The following is an 18,525-nucleotide window of genomic DNA, read 5'->3' as shown; positions in this document are numbered from 1 at the left end:
GCCGAGGTTTAGGGCACAAGTTCACGGGCCGGGGAAGGATGCAGCTGTGGGTGGGTGGGCTGAGGGCGGGGGCTTCCCGTAGACGATGCAGCCCTCCAGCGGGGCTGTCCTGTGGCCCAGGAGCCTAGGTGGTCCTCACTTGGTCAGGCTCAGGCCATCAGTGAGTCCTGGGCCGTTCCCACACGCAGCCCGTGCGCAGCGCTGACCCAGTGTGCCGGCCCCTGGGGCTGGGGGGTGTCTCCTCTGGCTTTTGTTTGTCTGAGAAAGTGTATGTCCCTTCACTTTTGAGGGGTAATTTCACTGGATTCTAAGTTGAAGGGATCCCGTGCACAGCGCTGACCCAGTCTGCCGGCCCTGTGGTTGGGGAGGGAGGTGTCTCCACGTAAGGTTCCAGTCCCTCCTCGGGGTCCCTCATGATTTCCCCTAACAAGCCTCTCACCTGGATCCAGGGTCTGGAAGTGATCAGGCAGGTTTCCACTCTCTATGAACACAAAGGAAAAAAGTCGGATATTCCGCTCAATATCTGCTCATGCAGCCCTCTGAAACCCAGTTCTCTGACCAACTAGCTGTGGCCTTAGGCAAGTAACATAACCTCTGTGAGTATGTAAACAAGGGGAATCGCTAAGATCCTTTCCCATAATGTAAGTCTTGGGTCTCTGATCCGATTGGGAAAACAGTCATTGTCGTCAGCGATTAGAAATACTGTAAAATCAACAGAGCATCACGAGGAAAACGGACAACGCGGTTGTGTGTGGCAGAACAGAGAACACAGCTGGAAGGAAAGAGGAACGAAGGCGCCCGGCCGGCCGCTGAGGGAGAACGCTGCTGAGGCCACAGTCAGCCGGCGTCCCTGCGAGGCCACAGTCGGCCCGCGCCGCTGCCGAGGCCGATGTCCGAGAGCAGGAGGCCCGGCTCGGGGCCCGAGGACGCCACCCCCTGGTGGCCGCACACCAGGCCTGCCCGGCGGACACCACCTGGCGGGATCTGCCCGGGCCTCCTCCTCAGCGGCCGTGGTCCAGCGGCGGGGCGAGCATCATTCCACGACCAGGAGGAGTGTCTCCCGGGTGCCAGTCACGTCAAACAGCTTCAGGATACTGGGGTGATTCAAGGCCTCAGGCCCTGGAGGCTGGAGAAGCTCTGTGGACCGTTCATTTAAAAGGAAAAAAATGAAGAGAAAAATTTTTAAGAAGAATAAGAAAAAAAATAGTAGAGGAGGAGAAAAACAACAAAAGTGCCGACTGTCACCCTGGCAAGCTTGGTTTCTTACTGGGACGACAGGACTGTGGCCACCCGAGCTCTTCAGTGTCTCCCTGTCAGTCTTTTTGGTCTCTTACTGTGTTGTTTCGGTGGTTTTAAAGTCTTGCTTACAGCGTTCAAACCTTCAAGAATCTACGCTTGTTTCTGGCGTGTCGCTTATGACCTGTTATTTGAACGTACTATTTACTCACAGGAAAACCACTCTCAGCACAGACCCCGCTTCAGAGAAGCAGCTGATCCGTCGAGCCCCTCGCCCTCGATGAACCTGGGAGCAGCATGTCTGACCTCTGACAATCTCTCTGGCTGCTTCCATGAGTGATCTTTTCTCTACAAATAATGTCTAAGAGCAGGTGTCAGCCAACAGAGACACGGCTCCGTCAGTCAGTCGGGGCGGCCAGTGGAGCTCTGGAGAGCCCCCGGCACCGCTTCCTGTGGGGAGGCCTCGCAGGACGACCGGCTGAGCCTCAGCAGCACACAGTGCCTCCTGTCTCCCGCGACTCACGGCTGGCGCCACGTTGAGGCGGCAGGAGGGAAACGACCTCCTGTAAATGAAGCAGGCTCCTGTCTGGCAGTTTTTCGTGGTCACCCGCCTCTGAACATACATACACAACCAGCCCATCACGACAGTGTTGGGGATTCTGCTGCCCGCTGTTTCCCGATTCTCTGAAAACCTGTCTCCTCCTCAGAAATCAGGCAAACAAATTCACTTCAAAATAACAGTTCCATTTCAAAATCCATACTATTGTGTTAACACCAACATACCGTGGTGCTTTGGGAAATGTGTTTTCTTGCTGCTTATGTCATTCTTCCCTTGAAAGACGGGGGAGAGGCATTCCTTCACTGCAAATTCTTCATGTGCAGGTCTATTTTTCAGATGTGGGTTCTCCTTTCCAGACTGTATTATGACCATTTCTCTTTGTTCCTTTTTCTTACTCAAGTGAATTTACCACTTCCCTCTATGATTTTGGCTTCAAAATTCATTTATTTACCTAGGTAAATCTATAGTGAATTTCATTACAGATAATTTATGACTTTAGAACCGTATTTATGGCCCCAGACCAAGATGTCACACACAGGGTTAGACTTCACAGGCAGCTCTGCAGGCTCTGCGTGCCAGCAAAGACACGGGACAGCTTTACACAAAAGGTACAGCAAAGGGCAAAGGTCAGGCGGCACCTAAGTAAAGGTGACAGCATCCAGCGCTCCGTGGCAGGGAGGGCTCCTAACCCTTAATAACACCGGCCCGAGACCCTCAATATTAGTTGATTAAATAACATCCAGGTGGGCTATTCCTTATCCCAAAAGATTATTCCTGAAATCCGAGCCATGTGAACTAACTTTAACCACTCTACTGGTTAAAGTCCTTCAGTTCAGTTCAGTTCAGTCGCTCAGTCGTGTCCGACTCTTTGCGATCCCATGGACCACAGCACGCCAAGCCTCCCTGGCCATCACCGACTCCCAGAGTCTACTCAAACTCACGTCCATTGAGTTGGTGATGCCATCCAACAATCTCATCCTCTGTCGTCCCCTTCTCCTCCTGTCTTCAGTCTTCCCCAGCATCAGGGTCTTATCCAATGAGTCAGCTCTTTGCATTAGGTGGCCAAAGTATTGGAATTTCAGGTTCAACATCAGTCCTTCCAATGAACATTCAGGACTGATCTCCTTTAGGATGGACTGGTTGGATCTCCTTGCAGTCCAAGGGACTCTCAAGAGTCTTCTCCAACACCACAGTTCAAAAGCATCAATTCTTCGGCACTCAGCTTTCTGTATAGTCCAACTCTCACATCCATACGTGACTATTGGAAAAACCATAGCCTTGACAAGACGGACCTTTGCTGGCGAAGTAATGTCTCTGCTTTTTAATATGCTGTCTAGGTTGTCCTTCAGTGGCTCCTTAATACCAAAAACATTCTGTGGATAAAATCCATATGCACGTATCATTATAAGGCTTGGAGGTGCCCAAGTTTTGCTACACTGAGATCTGGGAAGCTTGACAACTGCCAACGCCGCAGCATACCCCACACCCATGGAGTCACAAGCCTGGCGGTGACAGGCACTCTGCAGGCACCACCACCCTCCCAACACACACGCACACTCACACTCCCCACCCCAACCCCAGAACCCTCAGAGCAGGTTAGAGGCCATGCTTTCGAGCTGTCTGGCAGCTTGCACCTCCCCCGTTACAACACAGGAGCCCCGGTGCTGGGTCTGCTCTTGAGCTTCAGTTCCCCCACTAAGCCCAAGGCCACGGGAGCAGGGCCAACAGGGACAGACTTCACTGCCCAACACTGGCCCCCAGCACTCACAGCAGTCGCAACACACTGGGCACCCGATTTCTCATTCAGGTCCAGGCCTGCTGTTGCTCAGCTGCTAAGTCACGTCCGACGCTGTGACCCCATGGACCGCAGCGTGCCGTTTCCTTGTTCTTCACTATCTCCTGGAGTTTGTTCAAACTCAAGTCCATCGCATCGGTGATGCCCTCCAACCACCTCATCCTCTGTCGTCCCCTTCTGCTCCTGCCCTCAGTCTTCGCCAGCATCAAGGTCTTTTCCAGTGAGTCTCTTTGCATCAGGTGGCCAAAGTATTGGAGCTTCAGCATCAGTCCTTCTGATCAATATACAGGCTTGGTTTCCTTTAGGATGGACTGGTTTGATCTCCTTGCTGCAGTCCAGGCTGGACCCCTTTAAAACTGATAAATCAACCATCAGTCAAGGGCACTGTGCTCTTGAAAATCTTGAGTGACAGCTCTTTAGGAAGTAACAGCCGAGAACAGGGGACAGGAAGAAGGAGCCCCTCACTTCTGACCCCATCCAGGGAATAACCCAGTTTTTCAAAACCCTCCTCAGTGAGCACATCCCCAGCGGCTGCAGGCGTGGGCCCAGTCTTTAAGCCCTGATTTCCCTTGGCTCTCCCTGCGGGGTCACTCTAATATTCTGCACCACTGCTAACGTCTTTTCTAAGCTGGCAGCATTGTCCTCAGACGTCAAACAGTTAAGTCCTCAGGTGATAAAGACATCTCCCGTCTGCTGCTTCCCAGGGCTGCTACGAAGTGTGAGGGAGAAGGCACCTGAAACGCACACAAACACTCCACAGAGAAAAGCTACGAGACTCACTACAGAGTAACAGTAAGCAAAGCCCAGAAGACACGCTTCTTGGCATTGTAAACTTTAACTTCTGGGCAGATGGATACCACGAGTGAAACCGCTGTGCTTTAATTCAAAAGGCACCTCTGGAAGGACGGCAGTGTCGCTCATGATCTGAACCACTTCCAGAAGGTGGTCCCGAGTTGTCTGCTTGTGTCTAATTACCCACAGGCTTTAGACGCTGCACACGTGTAAGCGTTCACTGGCAGTCAAAGAGCTTTACACGCCTAAACTTGGTTTGTGGGTGAATATGTATGTATAATGCATAAAACCCAAAAACATTCACTAGAGCCAATAATGCAAAGTTATTTCTACTAACTTGCACCCCCAAACAAATCCACAGTGGGTAAATCGCAGGAAGCCACACTGAAGAGATCAGATCAACATGGATTAAAAATGCATCGCACTGACGGGAGCATACAGTCTGCGGTGGGCGCTGGCCTCCTGTTCCTGCCAGCGGGACCCAAGCCCCGTGTCCCCATCACCAACAGACTCTAGGTTCTCACTCACCCTCCGCACCCATACTGAGAAAGAGGCTCACGGTCTTCTTCTTAGCTGGCTAAGCCACCACGGTCAAAAGCTGACAAAGTCTCAATCTTAAAGAGTTTCCCAAATCTAAAAAGGATGGCATAGAAATTAGTGGCTCTGAGTTTAACACAACAACCTACAAATAAAGAAAACTCTGTATAAACTATTTTTTCCCTTGGTAATGTTTATCAGGGTTGCATACATGTGCACATGTTTTCATACACAGAAGTTAAAAAGGAAAGAAAGCACTCTAGTCTCAAATACAGAAAACCCTGCTGTGTTAAAAACAGTAACGCTTGGGGTCAGCCAGCGCTATCTCACTGGGGGAGAAGCGCGAGCCTCTCTCTAGTCCCCACGTTAACAGAACAAGCATACATCTCAGTCTGGGCCAATCAATGAAAGATTGAATTTCTGTAAAGGAAATTATACAGTAACAAGGAAAAACATATGTGATACATAAAAGAAAAAGGTTTAGACTGTTTCATAAACAGTCTAAAAAGAGCCACATACAAATTACACAGCAGAAAAGAATGAAAGGAAACTTTTTAATATTATGAGTGGTTGGCATTCAGATGGAAGGAACTTTGAATAAGTTTTCTCTCCTTTCAGTTTCTCCTTATTGTGGAAGTTTCAAGTTTCTATCATAGAAACAACTAATCCTGTTCAGACAGAGTAAAGAGGTGCTGACCTCCGCACGTCACAGCGAAACGCCCTGGGCAGGTCAGCCCCTCTCTCCTTTCTGCTCTGAGCTGAGTACCCAGGTCAGCAGCTCCGGCATGGAAGGGTGGTGCTGGTCTCCAGGGCTGTGGACACAAACCGCCCTGAGCACAGGGCTGCGGCGGGTCTGCCCAGAGGACCCCGTGCTCTCCCGGGGAGGAAGGGGTGGACACACTGAGCCAGCGCCGCAGAGCTCGGCAGTCACACCCAGGGCGCCAAGGTTATAGGAACTGAGGAGAAGCTCTCCTGAAATGTAAACACCCACCAATCCCAAACCCAAGTCCCAGGAGCAGGACCACTCCGAGCTCGCCAGCTGAATGTCGCCCCTTTCAGGGGGCCTGGGGCCGCCGCGGCCGAGCCCCTTGGCATGCCGCTCGAGCCCCCGGGCGGCCCCCACGGGGCTGCTGAGGGAGCCTGCGGCTGACGGCGCTCCTGCGTTGTGTCCTCGCGTCTCATCTGACACCTCGGGGGCTTCCTCCCAGTAAAGCCTGAGCCTCAGCATGTCAGTGATGGGGAGTGGGGGCTGGAGGGGGAGCAGAGCACCCTCCACAGGGCTTCTGCTCTCAGGCTCCAGGGTCACTGCTCCCTGACGACCTTCAGTCTCTGCTCGGCGCATGTGGACCGTGATGAGACTTTTGCAAGGATCGCAGCTGTGGCAAATGTACATTAAAATCATGTACCGCAACTAACACAGACCAGTCTTCCCTTACAAAAGAAAAAAGAGCTCATATTCAAACTCAGAGACACCACGAAGCTCTAATTTGGTCCCAAACTGAGTTTTGATCCCGCGCCCTCTCTCGGCTCTCAGGACAAATCTCTCGGCCTGTACCGCTCTGGAGCCCAGTCTGACTGCTGTGTCAAGGTCACAAGCCTCACACACATATCTGCACAGCCACAAGGGAGGGGAAATGTGGGTCCACAGCAAAGAGCACCCCAAATACACATCAGGTGAAGGCATGGTGGGGGTGGACGTGGCAAAACAAGCTCCCCAAGTTCCCTGAGACAGCACAGTGAAGGGCGCTGCACTGGGAGCCGGGAGGCAGCTCGGAGCGCCCGGCTGCCGTCCACCCGGGACGCCCCTGGGCAGGACACATGGCCTTCCCGGCTCGGCGTCCCCACCCGTCCAATGAGGAGGCCCTGTCAGGTGCCCTGGAAGCGTGCACACATGCCTCTACGGTCTTTTCCAGCATTGCCTCTCCTAAATTTCTCAGCTCAAAATCAAGTTCCCATACCCTGGAGAGCACTCACTGCAGGCTCTACACCCCAGACCCACAGCCTGCCTGCCGGGCTTCAGAACCTCTCCTGGAACCATGCAGATGGAGTACTAACGTCCCTCACTCATCCGTTCACTCATTCATTCACCATTCAATCAGAAGGCACAAAACCATCGCCTGCACGCATAATACACAACCCTTCAGGGAAGTGACAGAAAGGCAACTTCAAAAGGTCCAGCCTCTAGTTAAAGGCACTAAATGCTTACGATCCAATGGGAAATATAAAGAATTGAAGAAAATTGCAATGACATAGACCTAGAACAAACTGCTAATGAATCACAGTACCTTTCCCACAAAGCCTAGACGGAACCCCAGATCCTCAGTTCAGCCCTCTACTGAAGCACCCTAAGACTGTTCGGCAGTGAACTCTGCAGCCAGGTCAGCTTTGCTCCTGAGCTTGTGCTCGGGTACTGCCAGGGCTCTCCCCTCCTGCTTCCCAAAGCTCCTCAAAGTCCACCTTTACCCCCAAACCGTCAGGCATTCCTGAAAAGCAGGGGGCCAATCAGAACCTCATCACAATGGCTAAATGCGCTTGCCAATTCACCTTTGCCAACTTTTTTAAAATTTCAAATTCCAGGGAAATAGAAAATGTATATATACTTGCTTAACTCCATGTCTGTGTGTGCACATATGCTAAGTTGCTTCAGTCGTGTACAACTCTTTGCAACCCCATAGACTGTAGCCCACCAGGCTCCTCTGTCCAAGGGATCCTCCAGGCGAGAATACTGGAGTGAGTTGCTGTGCCCTCCTCCAGGGGATCTTTCTGACCCAGGGATTGAACCTGAGTCTCCTGCGAATCCTGCATTGCAGGCAGATTCTTTACCGCTGAGCCACCGGGAAAGTCTAACTCCATGTCTACCACACTGTGTATTAAACTCTGAACTACAAAACTTATATGGGAACTGGATACCGAGCCTATTCCTACTAAGAACAATGCATAACAGCACTGAGGCTTAAATCAGTGCACATACAAACCAGAAGGATTCACACACACACACAGAGCACATGCACACACGTGCACAAATGCACACACACGCATACCCACACCCCTCCTCTCTGGCTGTGAGAGGCTGCACGCCTAATCCTGGCTGGCCGTCTGGGACACAAACGAGTCTGTGATGGCACTGTAAATTGGTTCCACTCCTCTGGAAAGCAATCTGGCAGCATGTTTTAGAAGCCATAAAACTGTTCTATTCTCTGACCTAATAATACCACTAGGGACTCGATCATAAGAAACTAATTGAAAATATGGAAATAGCTACGTGCACAAAGATGTGCCTTGTGGTGTTATTAACAGCCACAAGGAGTTGGGAGCAAGGTACTTGTCAACTACAGAGTCGAGGACTCCGTGGCACGGAATCACAACAGGGAAGTATGCGACCACTAAAAGGTGACGGCGAAGCCTGCAGAGCAGGGGGAGGAAAGGCAGCTGCGAAACAACAGGCAGAGCCGTGTAAAATCACGGGAGCAAGACCGATACTACTGCTTTAGGACAGCAAAGGGGGGTTTTCTCCTATTTCTTGCCTTTCCGTGACTTATGTCTGAGCTTCCGTCCTTCAAAGATAGTCTTTCTAATAATGAACGCAGGCCTTGACTGTGAGGACAAGGGAACAAGTCCACATCAGCGATCCTGGCTGCCCCCTTCCACAGGGGGAGGGGCGGGGCGCTCGGTGTCCCGGGGGCAGGGCTGCGCAGCGCAGCCCAGGAGAGCCCCCCACAGCCATCACGCACCTGTCAGCAAGGAGGGAAATACGATCGGCGCCCATCTGCTAAGCCCAGTCAATCCCCCGCATTACGAGCACCACGAGGCCGAGGACTCCCCAGGCACGCCATGTGCGCTGCCAGCCTAGTTATCTGTTCACCGGATTTATAGGGGGTCACACTGGGCTCTTCGATCATTTATTGAAAGGAAGCAAGCTCCAATTTTCACGTCTGGAGCAAAGAGGAATGACTGCGCCCAGAAATGCATCATCCTAACAGTGGGAGCGGGAGAGACCACCTGTCACCTCTGCTGAGGCAGAGAACGGGCACTGCGGTGCGGCCACACGGGCGCCTAGGAAGCCCACCAGAGCCTTCAGCTTGGTGGTGAAACCACCTGTCACCTCTGCTGAGGCAGAGAACAGGCACCGCGGTGCGGCCACACGGGTGCCTACAAAGCCCACCAGAGCCTTCAGCTCGGGGGCGAAACTGCCCTTGGATGCAGTGACCCGGAGCCGGCAGAGAAATCTGGGCCAGCACTTCCCTGCCCTTCCTCTGCATTCCCGAACTCCAGACTCCGCAGAGGGAGCGAGACGAGCGCCTACGGCCACTGGTGCCAAGTCAGGAACAGAGAGACGGCTTCCGTGAGGAGTGAACACCACCTTCCAACACAGAAGAGAGTCCCGCGGGTGAGAGGGAGCCCTGCTAACAAGGACTCCGGAGAAGATAGTTCTGTAGCTTTTGAGATGAGAAAAATCTTAATTAGAGCCCAAAGAATGAGGTGCTCAAGAGAAATGATAGCAACACCTCCACACCTGGGCTGCACCATTGGGAACCACCTGCGATGCTCTTTAAAAGCCCCCATGACCAGCGCGCACGCCAGGCCAGCGACTGGAGGATCACTGGAGGCGAACTGCGGTGCAGGCCACGGCTGGGAGCCGCCGGATTCGGGACGATTCTGCAGACACCGTCCAGAGCACAGTCGGCTTGAGTGTGACTGTGGGCCACTTCCACCACCTACGATGATGGACCAGCCACTCACCCCTGGCCTGGGAGGGGCTCGTGGCCACGCACACACAGCTCCCCCCTACACATGCACCATTCAAACGCAGCACAGGAGAGGTTACCCACCCAGAGGGCCTGCCTGGAAGAGAGGGGTGCAAAATCCCTCAGTCGGCGTTTGCAAGGGGCACCTCCCCGGCAGCACTGTCGGGGGCTGTGAGCCCAGGCCGCGTCAGGAGCTGGCCCTTGGCCCCCGCTGAGCCAGCATCCCCCAGGGAACGAGCTTGTTTCAGGACGCCACCAGGCCCCGCATGACTTAGTTTGTGAGGGACGATGCAGATGTTCTTAGCAAATCACACACAAGGATCAAAGAAACGGATACATTTCCAAGCTGCTGCTCCTGTACTGATAAAGATGGAAAATTCACTTTATCTGAGTTTTTTTTTTTAAAGTCCTCACTGTTTACCACTGATCTGTTCCAAGTCCCCCTCCCCCCATTTAAATTCAACTTAGATAGTTTTATTTAGTTTTATTGGAAAGCAAACTTCTGGCAGGGGTAGGCAGAGCAGAGATATATACAAAACTTCGGCAGGATCAATTTGCATTTATTCAAAGCATTTACAGGCAAAATTTGACCCAAGAATTTAAATAAAATCAAACATACTGCATACATCCTGAAAGATAGTTTAAATAAGAGAACATTTTACAGCATAAATTTAGAAAGGCAGGGGAAAAAACATACAGAGATATTAAGTCCAAGATGTTTAACAACATGAGCTTTGACAGCAGATGGCCTGGGTTTGAACCCATGCACAATGCCCTGAACTGCGTCTCAGAGCCTCTGCACCTCGTCTCGTGTTTGCGTCAGAGGTTCTAGAGGCAGACCATCAGACCATCAGGCTCAGATTCGGGTCTGCATGTGAGCCGTGTGAGCACACGTAACCTCCCCGCGCCCGGTCCCCCACCCCCGTGACCTGGAACAAGAAATGGACCTACCTCCGATCTGGAGAAACCAGAACCCTCGCGCACAGCGGATGGGAATGGCCAGCGGTGCAGCTGCTGTGGCAAACAGTCTGGCGGTCCCTAAAAATATCAAACACAGAATTACCACAGGGTCCAGCAATGCCACAACTGGGACATGCCCCAAAGAGCTGTGAGCAGACAGAGGGACAGATATTTGGACACCCATGATCACAGCAGTATGTTCACAACAGCCAAAATGGGGCCTCGGCCCAAGTGCCCGTCAACACAGCCATGGACAGAATGCGGTGCACACCCCCGGTGAAGTATTACTCACCCTTAAAAAGGAAGGGGACTCTGACACGCTCTGACGTGGATGAACCTTGAAGATAACCATGCCAAGTGAAATAAGCCAGTTATGAAAAGACAAAACACTGCTTGACTTCATGTATATGAGTACGCACAGAAACAGAGAGAATGGCGGTTGCTAGGGGCTGCGGAGGAGGGTTGGGGAATTAGGAGTTCAGTGAGGACGGAGGTGAGAACTACACGTAATATGCCAGCAAATCTGGAAAACTCAGCAGTGGCACAGGACTGGAAAAGGTCACTCTTCGTTCCAATCCCAAAGAAAGGCAATGCCAAACACTGTTCAAACTACTGCACAATTATACTAATCTCACATGCTGGCAAAGTAATGCTCAAAATTCTTCAAGCAAGGCTTCAACAGTACGTGAACTGAGGACACCGAGATGCTCAAGCTGGATTTAGAAAAGGCAGAGGAACCAGAGATCAAATCACCAACATCTGTTGAATCATAGAAAAAGCAAGAGAATTCCAGAAAAACATCTATTTCTGCTGCATTGACTACGCTAAAACCTTTGGCTGTGTGGATCACAACAAACTGGAAAATTCTTAAAGGGATGAGAATACCAGACCACCTTACCTGCCTCCTGAGCAATCTGTATGTAGGTCAAGAAGCAACAGTTAGAACCAGATATGGAACAACGAACTGGTTCCAAATTGGAAAAGGAGTATGTCAAGGCTGTATACTCTCACCATTATTTAACTTATATGCAGAGTACATCATGAGAAATGCAGGGCTGGATGAAGCACAAGCTAGAATCAAGATTGCCAGGAGAAATATCAATAACCTCAGATATGCAGATGATACCACCCTTATGGCAGAAAGCGAAGAGGAACTAAAAAGCCTCTTGATGAAAGTGAAAGAGGAGAGGGAAAAAGCTGGCTTAAAACTCAACATTCAAAAAACTAAGATCATAGCATCTGGTCACAGCACTTCATGGCAAATAGATGGGGAAACAAAGGAAACAGTGACAGACTATTTTCTTGGGCTCCAAAATCACTGCAGATGGTGATGCAGCCATGAAATTAAAAGACGCTTGCTCCTTGGAAGAAAAGTTATGACCAACCTAGACAGCATATTAAAAAGCAGAGACATTACTTTGCCAGCAAAGGTCTGTCTAGTCAAGGCTATGGTTTTTCCAGTTGTCATGTATGGATGCGAGAGTTGGACTATAAAGAAAACTGAGCACCAGAGAATTGATGCTTTTGAACTGTGGTATTGGAGAAGACTCTTGAGAGTCCCTTGGACTGCAAGGAGATCCAACCAGTCAATCGTAAAGGAAATCAGTCCTGAATATTCATTGGAAGGACTGATGCTGAAGCTAAAACTCCAATACTTTGGCCATCAGATGCGAAGAACTGACTCAATGAAGACCCTGATGCTGGGAAAGATTGAGGGCAGAAGGGGGTGACAGAGGATGAGATGGTTGGATGGCATCACCAACTCGATGGACATGAGTTTGAGCAAGCTTCGGAATTGGCGATGGACAGGGAAGCCTGGCATTCTGCAGCCCATGGGGTCGCAAAGAGTCAGACGTGACTGAGCAACTGAGCTGAACTGAACTGAGATTCAGTTTGGGGAAATGAAAAAGTTCTGAGTTGGATGGTGGTGAAGGTTTACCCAAAATGTGACTATACTTACTTAGTGCCACTGAATTGCACGTTTAAAAATGTTTAAGATGGTATTTTTGTCTTATAAATTTTATCATAATTTAAAAAAGAAAATGAACAAGATTGGCTAGCCGCTAACTGACAGATGTGCCGTGAGGACTGGCCATCCATGAAGCGTTTAGAGCGTCGGGCACAGGGTGGTCCTCCATGAATACGAGCTGCTGCTGAGTCACTTCAGTCATGTCCAACTCCACAGACAGCAGCCCACCAGGCTCCTGTGTCCCTGGGATTCTCCAGGCAAGAACACTGGAGTGGGCTGCCGTTTCCTCCTCCAAATACGAGCTTCTCTCTTCCTTTCCTGTCTCTGGAGCACCCCCTTCAGGCCCCACTTCAGGTTCTGCAGAAACAGATGCTCAGTGACCAGACTCTGACTCCCCACCCCCGGAGCTTGTACACCTCGTGCGGTGGGGCAGCTCCAGCCCTGGGCCGCCTTCCAGGGCAGATGCTCTGGTACTGGGACAAACCCACTGCCATCAGATGAAGATGAAGAAACCACCTAATTTCTGCAGTCTTCACACATAAGAGCTGAGAGACCACATTAAAAAAAAAAAAAAAAATGATTTTGTCTATTTCCTAAATTGTTTGTGAATAATTTTGCCTCAAAAATAGGTTCACAGGCTAACGCTATCACACAGGTCTCATAGTGAAGAAGAGAAAAAAAGTTGCCCTGATATTCATAAAAATTCTTTCTCCTTTAATCATAATCAAGACTATTTTACTTTGCTTCGTCATTTAAAAGTCACTTCATTATGAAAACTTTCAAGCATTTACAAAGGTGGAGACCTAACTGCTGCTGCTGCTAAGTCACTTCAGTCGTGTCCGACTCTGTGCGACCCCACAGATGGCAGCCCACCAGGCTCCCCTGTCCCTGGGATTCTCCAGGCAAGAACACTGGAGTGGGTTGCCATTTCCTTCTCCAATGCATGAGAGTGAAAAGTGAAAGTGAAAGTGAAGTCGTGTCCGACTCTTAGTGACCCCATGGACTGCGGCCTACCAGGCTCCTCCACCATGGCGGAGGAGCCTGGTAGGCCGCAGTCCATTAGGTCGCGAAGAGTCCTAACTAGCCCCCGTGTATCCCACTTCATAGCCAACTTTAACCTCTCTGACTACCTAAGACTCAACATGCTCCCCCAAAAGGCTGAAATAAGAACACCAGGATGGTTACATTGAAGCTTATTATCATCATTACTACTTTACTCTTAGTTCTTTTTTGGTATCTTCTCACCTGCTTTCCTTCTTTTTCTTTGAAACTACAAATAATTGCAATACTTACCAGGCCAGGGTTATTGTGAGGATATAACCAACATGAAAGTGCAGAGCTCGGTGTGTGACATGTGAGACACTCCTGAGAAATTTTACTTCACACACACACACACACACACACCCCCTCCCTCCTCTGCCCTCCATCTTCTCCTCCTTCTGACACACCAGTCCTGCTCCTCCTGCCCCTCTGCTAAGCCAGGGATCCCAAACACAAATGGCTGACCACAAATCCACTCACCTAGAAGACCCCAAATATAAAGACAAATCCAGAAAGTGGATAAACTGAGCTGACAAATGCATTTAACATTTAGGGTTGGGGCTCAGCGACAGGAACCTCTTGAGGTTCATTAGTGCTCAGACTCTCGGTCGCGTCCGACTCTTTGCAATCCCATGGCCTGTAGCCCTCCAGGCTCCTCTGTCCATGGGATTCCCCAGGCAAGAATACTGGGGTGGGTAGCCATTTCCCCCTCCAGGGGATCTTCAGACTCAGGGACTGAACCCACCTCTCTACGCTCCTGCATTGGCGGGTGGGTTCCTCACCACTGCACCACCTGGGAAGCAGCAACATTTAGTGTACTAGCCACTAACGTAAAAACTAAAAACATGCCCAGTCGAGTGACTGTATGTTGTTTAACAGAAAAAGCAGGCTAAACACAACACTGCAAAACAGCACGAACAAGGATTCCCATGCAGGTCGTGTGCGTGTGTGTGCTTATATTTTAAACCCTTTTTTGATGATCCAAGAAGTTTTATATGCTGATGAGATTCATTCCTTGCAGTACTTTTCGCCAGTGGCAAACCTGCCACCTCTGATTTGTTTTAAAAGGAATTCCAATCACCCAATCAATCATTCTCTTGACCTTCGGCCTTCCGGTCGCCCCGCTGTGGTCCAAGCCGGCTCTACAAGTTCACCTTCCAACAGTGCTGTCGTCTTCAAGCTCCAAATCGCCCGGAACAGGAATATCATTTGCCCCAACCCTCCGGCAGAGGCAAAAGCAGCACCTGAAGCTTCTAAGTCTTCTTCTACCGAGATTCTTTCAGTTAAGAGTGAATGTCTAAGATAGTATTAAGTAATATCTTTTCCTCCACTGGGGTTTAAAGACTTATAAGTAATCCAAGTCTTTACACAGTGAAATCCGGTCTCTTCATTACAAAATTCAACAGCTCATTTTTGCTTTTAAATAACTTTTCTTTCTGCAGAGACATAGTGACCGAGTAATAATCCTTCCAGACGCCCCTCCCCTCCAAGCACACTCTGAGCTGCACGGGCAGCCACCGTCTGGCTGTGAAGAGGTGTCCGCATCTGCCCCCTGCCCTTCTTGTCCCCACCCTCCCGCCAGGCCACCAGGCTCTCTGGGTGGCATGCGGCAGGGGCACACCCATGACGCAGCCGGGACCACCAGGGAAACATGAGGGGTGACTGCAAACAGATGCGGGCACGTCGAGTGGAGAAGCAGGCTTGGGGTGGGGTGAAGGATGCGATCATTTTAGACCTACTATTGCAGGGGCTGGCGGGACAAGCAGATGGACACGTTCAGTGATGTTCACCTCGGTGACTAAGCCACAAGGCGAAGGAGCAGGTCAAGGGAGGTGGCCCGGGACGGGGTAGGGGGGTGCGTGGAGAGCCCACCCCTGGAGGGAGGAGAGCTCAGCTCTGAGCATCGAAGCTAAGACAGGGGGGCAGCACTTCAAGGAGGCAACTGCAAACTGGTCACGTGTGAAACACCACAGCTAAACTGCAGGGGCTAAATGAGGGGTCAGGTAACTTAATCACGACAAAGTTCTCCATCTTCCAGAAGCTGTTTCAGTGATGAATAAGATGCACTTAAAACGATATGCAAATACTATCCCAAATGAAGGGCACACAAACAGAAAGTGCTGAGCGAACAGGATACCGAGGCCACAGGGGGGCGGCGGGGGCTGCCGAGCACAGAATCAGGCTGGGAGGCCCAGCCCACTCGCTGACCCCCCACTCAGTGGAGAAGAGCCAAATGACCGGCCCCCAGATGCTCTGAAGGCACCTGCAGAAACACGACACTCCCTCTTCATGAAGACAAGCTCTTAAAATAGGAACAGGTAACGACTGCGTTAATAAGATCCCAATATATCCACCCAAACTCTGGGATCGTGATGTGAGAAACTCTGAAAGAAGGCCAGAAAGTCCAACTTCCGAATAGAGAAATGGCAATCAGAGAGTGACACAAAGTGCCCCGAAAGGAATCAGAAATACCTCTGAAAGTTATAGAAAGATGTGCAAACTCAAAGAAATGCAAATTAAAACGACAATTAGATTTTTGAAAATCTACAGACTGGGGAAGAGTGTGTTGATACCATATTACAAGGGTCTAAGAAACGGGCATTAACGGTAAAACATCTATAAAGGAAAGTCTGACAACATATTGACATTTAAAAGGCACATATTTAATTCAACAATTCCACCTGCAGTAAATTAAAGATTCACTTCTTGCACAGGCACAACACGATGCATGAACAAGCATAGTCACTAAACGATCTTGAGGGCACACGATGTGGGTTACAACCTGGGGACCTGAGACCACTCCCGATCTTCCCCCGCCCCTTCAGCCCGTCAGCAGGGACTCGGAACTGTCTCTACAGAGTCGCCGCCATCCAGCCTGCCTGCCCACCCTCACAAGCGACACAACCCTCAGCATCCTCCCAGGGCAACTGAACAGGCTTTAGAGCCTTCCGCTCGGAACAGTCGCCTCCTCTCATGCACCGTATGCGCTGTGCCCAGCTCTGGGCATTCCAGGCGGTGCTGGTGCTAAAGAACCCGCCTGCCAATGCTGGAGATGTGAGACGTGGGTTCAGTCCCCGGGTCAGGAGATCCCCTGGAGAAGGAAATGGCAACCCACTCCAGTATTCTCGCTGGAGAACCCCATGGACAGAGGAGCCTGGTAGGTTATGGTCTATAGAGTCACAGAGAGTCAGACCAAGCAACTAAAAAGTATCTGGTGAGGGACACGCTTCCCTTCAAATCCCCCAGATTCCTGGTGCTCACGAAGGGACTAAACGCCATCCTGACCCCGTCAATTCAGATGTGTCCAGTGGTCACAGTGATGTTATACTAAGGTGCGTTAGTTACTCGGTCCTGTCCAACTCTCTGTGGATCCCATGGACACAAAGGCTTCTCTGTCCATGGGATTCTCCAGGCCAGAACACTGGAGTGGGTTGTCATTCCCTCCTCCAGGGGATCTTTCTGACCCAGGGATCGAACCCAGGTCTCCTGCATTGCAGGTAAATTCTTACTTAGCATTATATACTAAGGTGGGAGGTATTAAAAATACTAAGTGACTGTTTTTGGTTCTTTTTGCCTTTCTCAGTGGAGACTGGTAAAAAGTCTGGAATCCCAAGTACATAAAAACATATTCAAGAAGTCCATCTTACCATCTGTCACTAAAAAGTCATTCTCTAGAGTTATTGTTTTCTCAAATGAGCGAGATGATCTTTCTCGAGGTGAGCATGTTAAGGTTAGTGATGGCTGGGGGCAGGGACTAAAGCGGATAATTTCGGGTCCTTAATGAGAAGTGTCTGCCGTTTCCCAAGGTAAGGCAATTATGCATTAGGTAGGCCAAGGTCATCTTAAATGAGGTGATTCCTGGAGACACGTAGATATTAGTATTACATATTAGTTTGGACAATAAGTTATGGAAAAGAATTTTAAAACTCATCAAATTCATAGAAATAAAAGTAAAACAGTTGTTCCCAGGGGCCAAGGGGAGAGGAGAGGGGGCAGTCAGGGTTCAACAGAGTCTGGGAAGATGAAAAGCCCTAGCAACAGGCTGGCAGTGACGGTGAGGACACTCACTCCACTGCTGCACACAGTAAAATGGCTAAGATGCTGACCTTTATTACGTCAACATATAAACACAACTTTTTAAAATCCACCATGAAACACGACTTTTAAATATTTTATTTTTAATGAGTAAAAGATGCAACTACTAGTTGTTTTTCTTTCTCGTATCAAGACCTAAGGCAAGACAAAGCACCAATGCAGACAACACAGACAAATAAACCAACACAGACAAAGTGCAAACCTTATGGCTCTAATGCAGTAATTATTAAAGTTTATCTTGATAATTCTTTTTCTAACCCTACAGTCACTTGGAAAGTACTAACATATAAAATTTTAATCTGCTAATTTTCCTCCTCCTTTTTAATCCCACTCCTCACTTAAAAAGCTTTTGGCCTTCAAGGTCAGGTGCATGCCATGTAGTCAGAAAGCAATTCTTACGTAAGTAGCAGCTGACGGTGGTTAGCCGCAGAAGGCTGGAATGCAGAGAACTCAGCCCTTGTGCCTGAAGGATCCTCCCACAAACTAAAGCCCGGAAGGGCTCCGGACTATGGAAAAAATGCAATTAAAATATTAAAAATTAAAAAAAATAAAGAAGGGGCGGAAAGTGCAACGACAGTCCTAAATCATGGAAGGCCACCGAGGACACAGATCTTCTTCTGCTTCCCAAGCAGACCATAAAACACGCCTGTCGTGCACTGTGAAACAAGCTGCACGCACACTGCCAGGAGCAGGCCTTCTCAAAGGCTGTGAGATTACCTGTGCTCAACGGGTCTGTAGTCAGTGGTAATGTTTTTCAAGGTTAGAAGCCAATAAAATCACATCCTCTAGACTGTGG

The 18,525-nt window shown here is 50.0% G+C and overlaps 1 protein-coding gene across 7 annotated transcripts in view; it reads right to left on the bottom strand.

Annotated features, from left to right (window-relative positions):
- The window catches only part of FARS2 (phenylalanyl-tRNA synthetase 2, mitochondrial), a 311,692-nt gene that overhangs the window by 287,245 nt on the left and 5,922 nt on the right, over positions 1-18,525 (bottom strand). For 5 of the 7 annotated variants that reach the window (XM_055570515.1, XM_055570513.1, XM_055570512.1 and 2 more), the window contains exons 2-4: positions 10,616-10,702; positions 4,911-5,015; positions 440-481 (exon numbers count right to left, since the gene is read on the bottom strand). In XM_055570515.1, coding sequence (XP_055426490.1) covers positions 440-481; positions 4,911-4,923 — 55 coding nt within the window. In that variant the 5' untranslated portion in view covers positions 4,924-5,015; positions 10,616-10,702. The remainder of the gene's footprint in view (positions 1-439; positions 482-4,910; positions 5,016-10,615; positions 10,703-18,525) is intronic. The other 2 variants (XM_055570511.1, XM_055570510.1) reach the window with 2 other exon arrangements.

This window comes from Bubalus kerabau, chromosome 3, assembly GCF_029407905.1.
Source record: "Bubalus kerabau isolate K-KA32 ecotype Philippines breed swamp buffalo chromosome 3, PCC_UOA_SB_1v2, whole genome shotgun sequence".
In the NCBI taxonomy this organism is placed as follows: Eukaryota; Metazoa; Chordata; class Mammalia; order Artiodactyla; family Bovidae; genus Bubalus; species Bubalus kerabau.
Note: the sequence above shows the minus strand (reverse complement) of the source record. Positions and strands in the feature narration are given on the sequence as shown.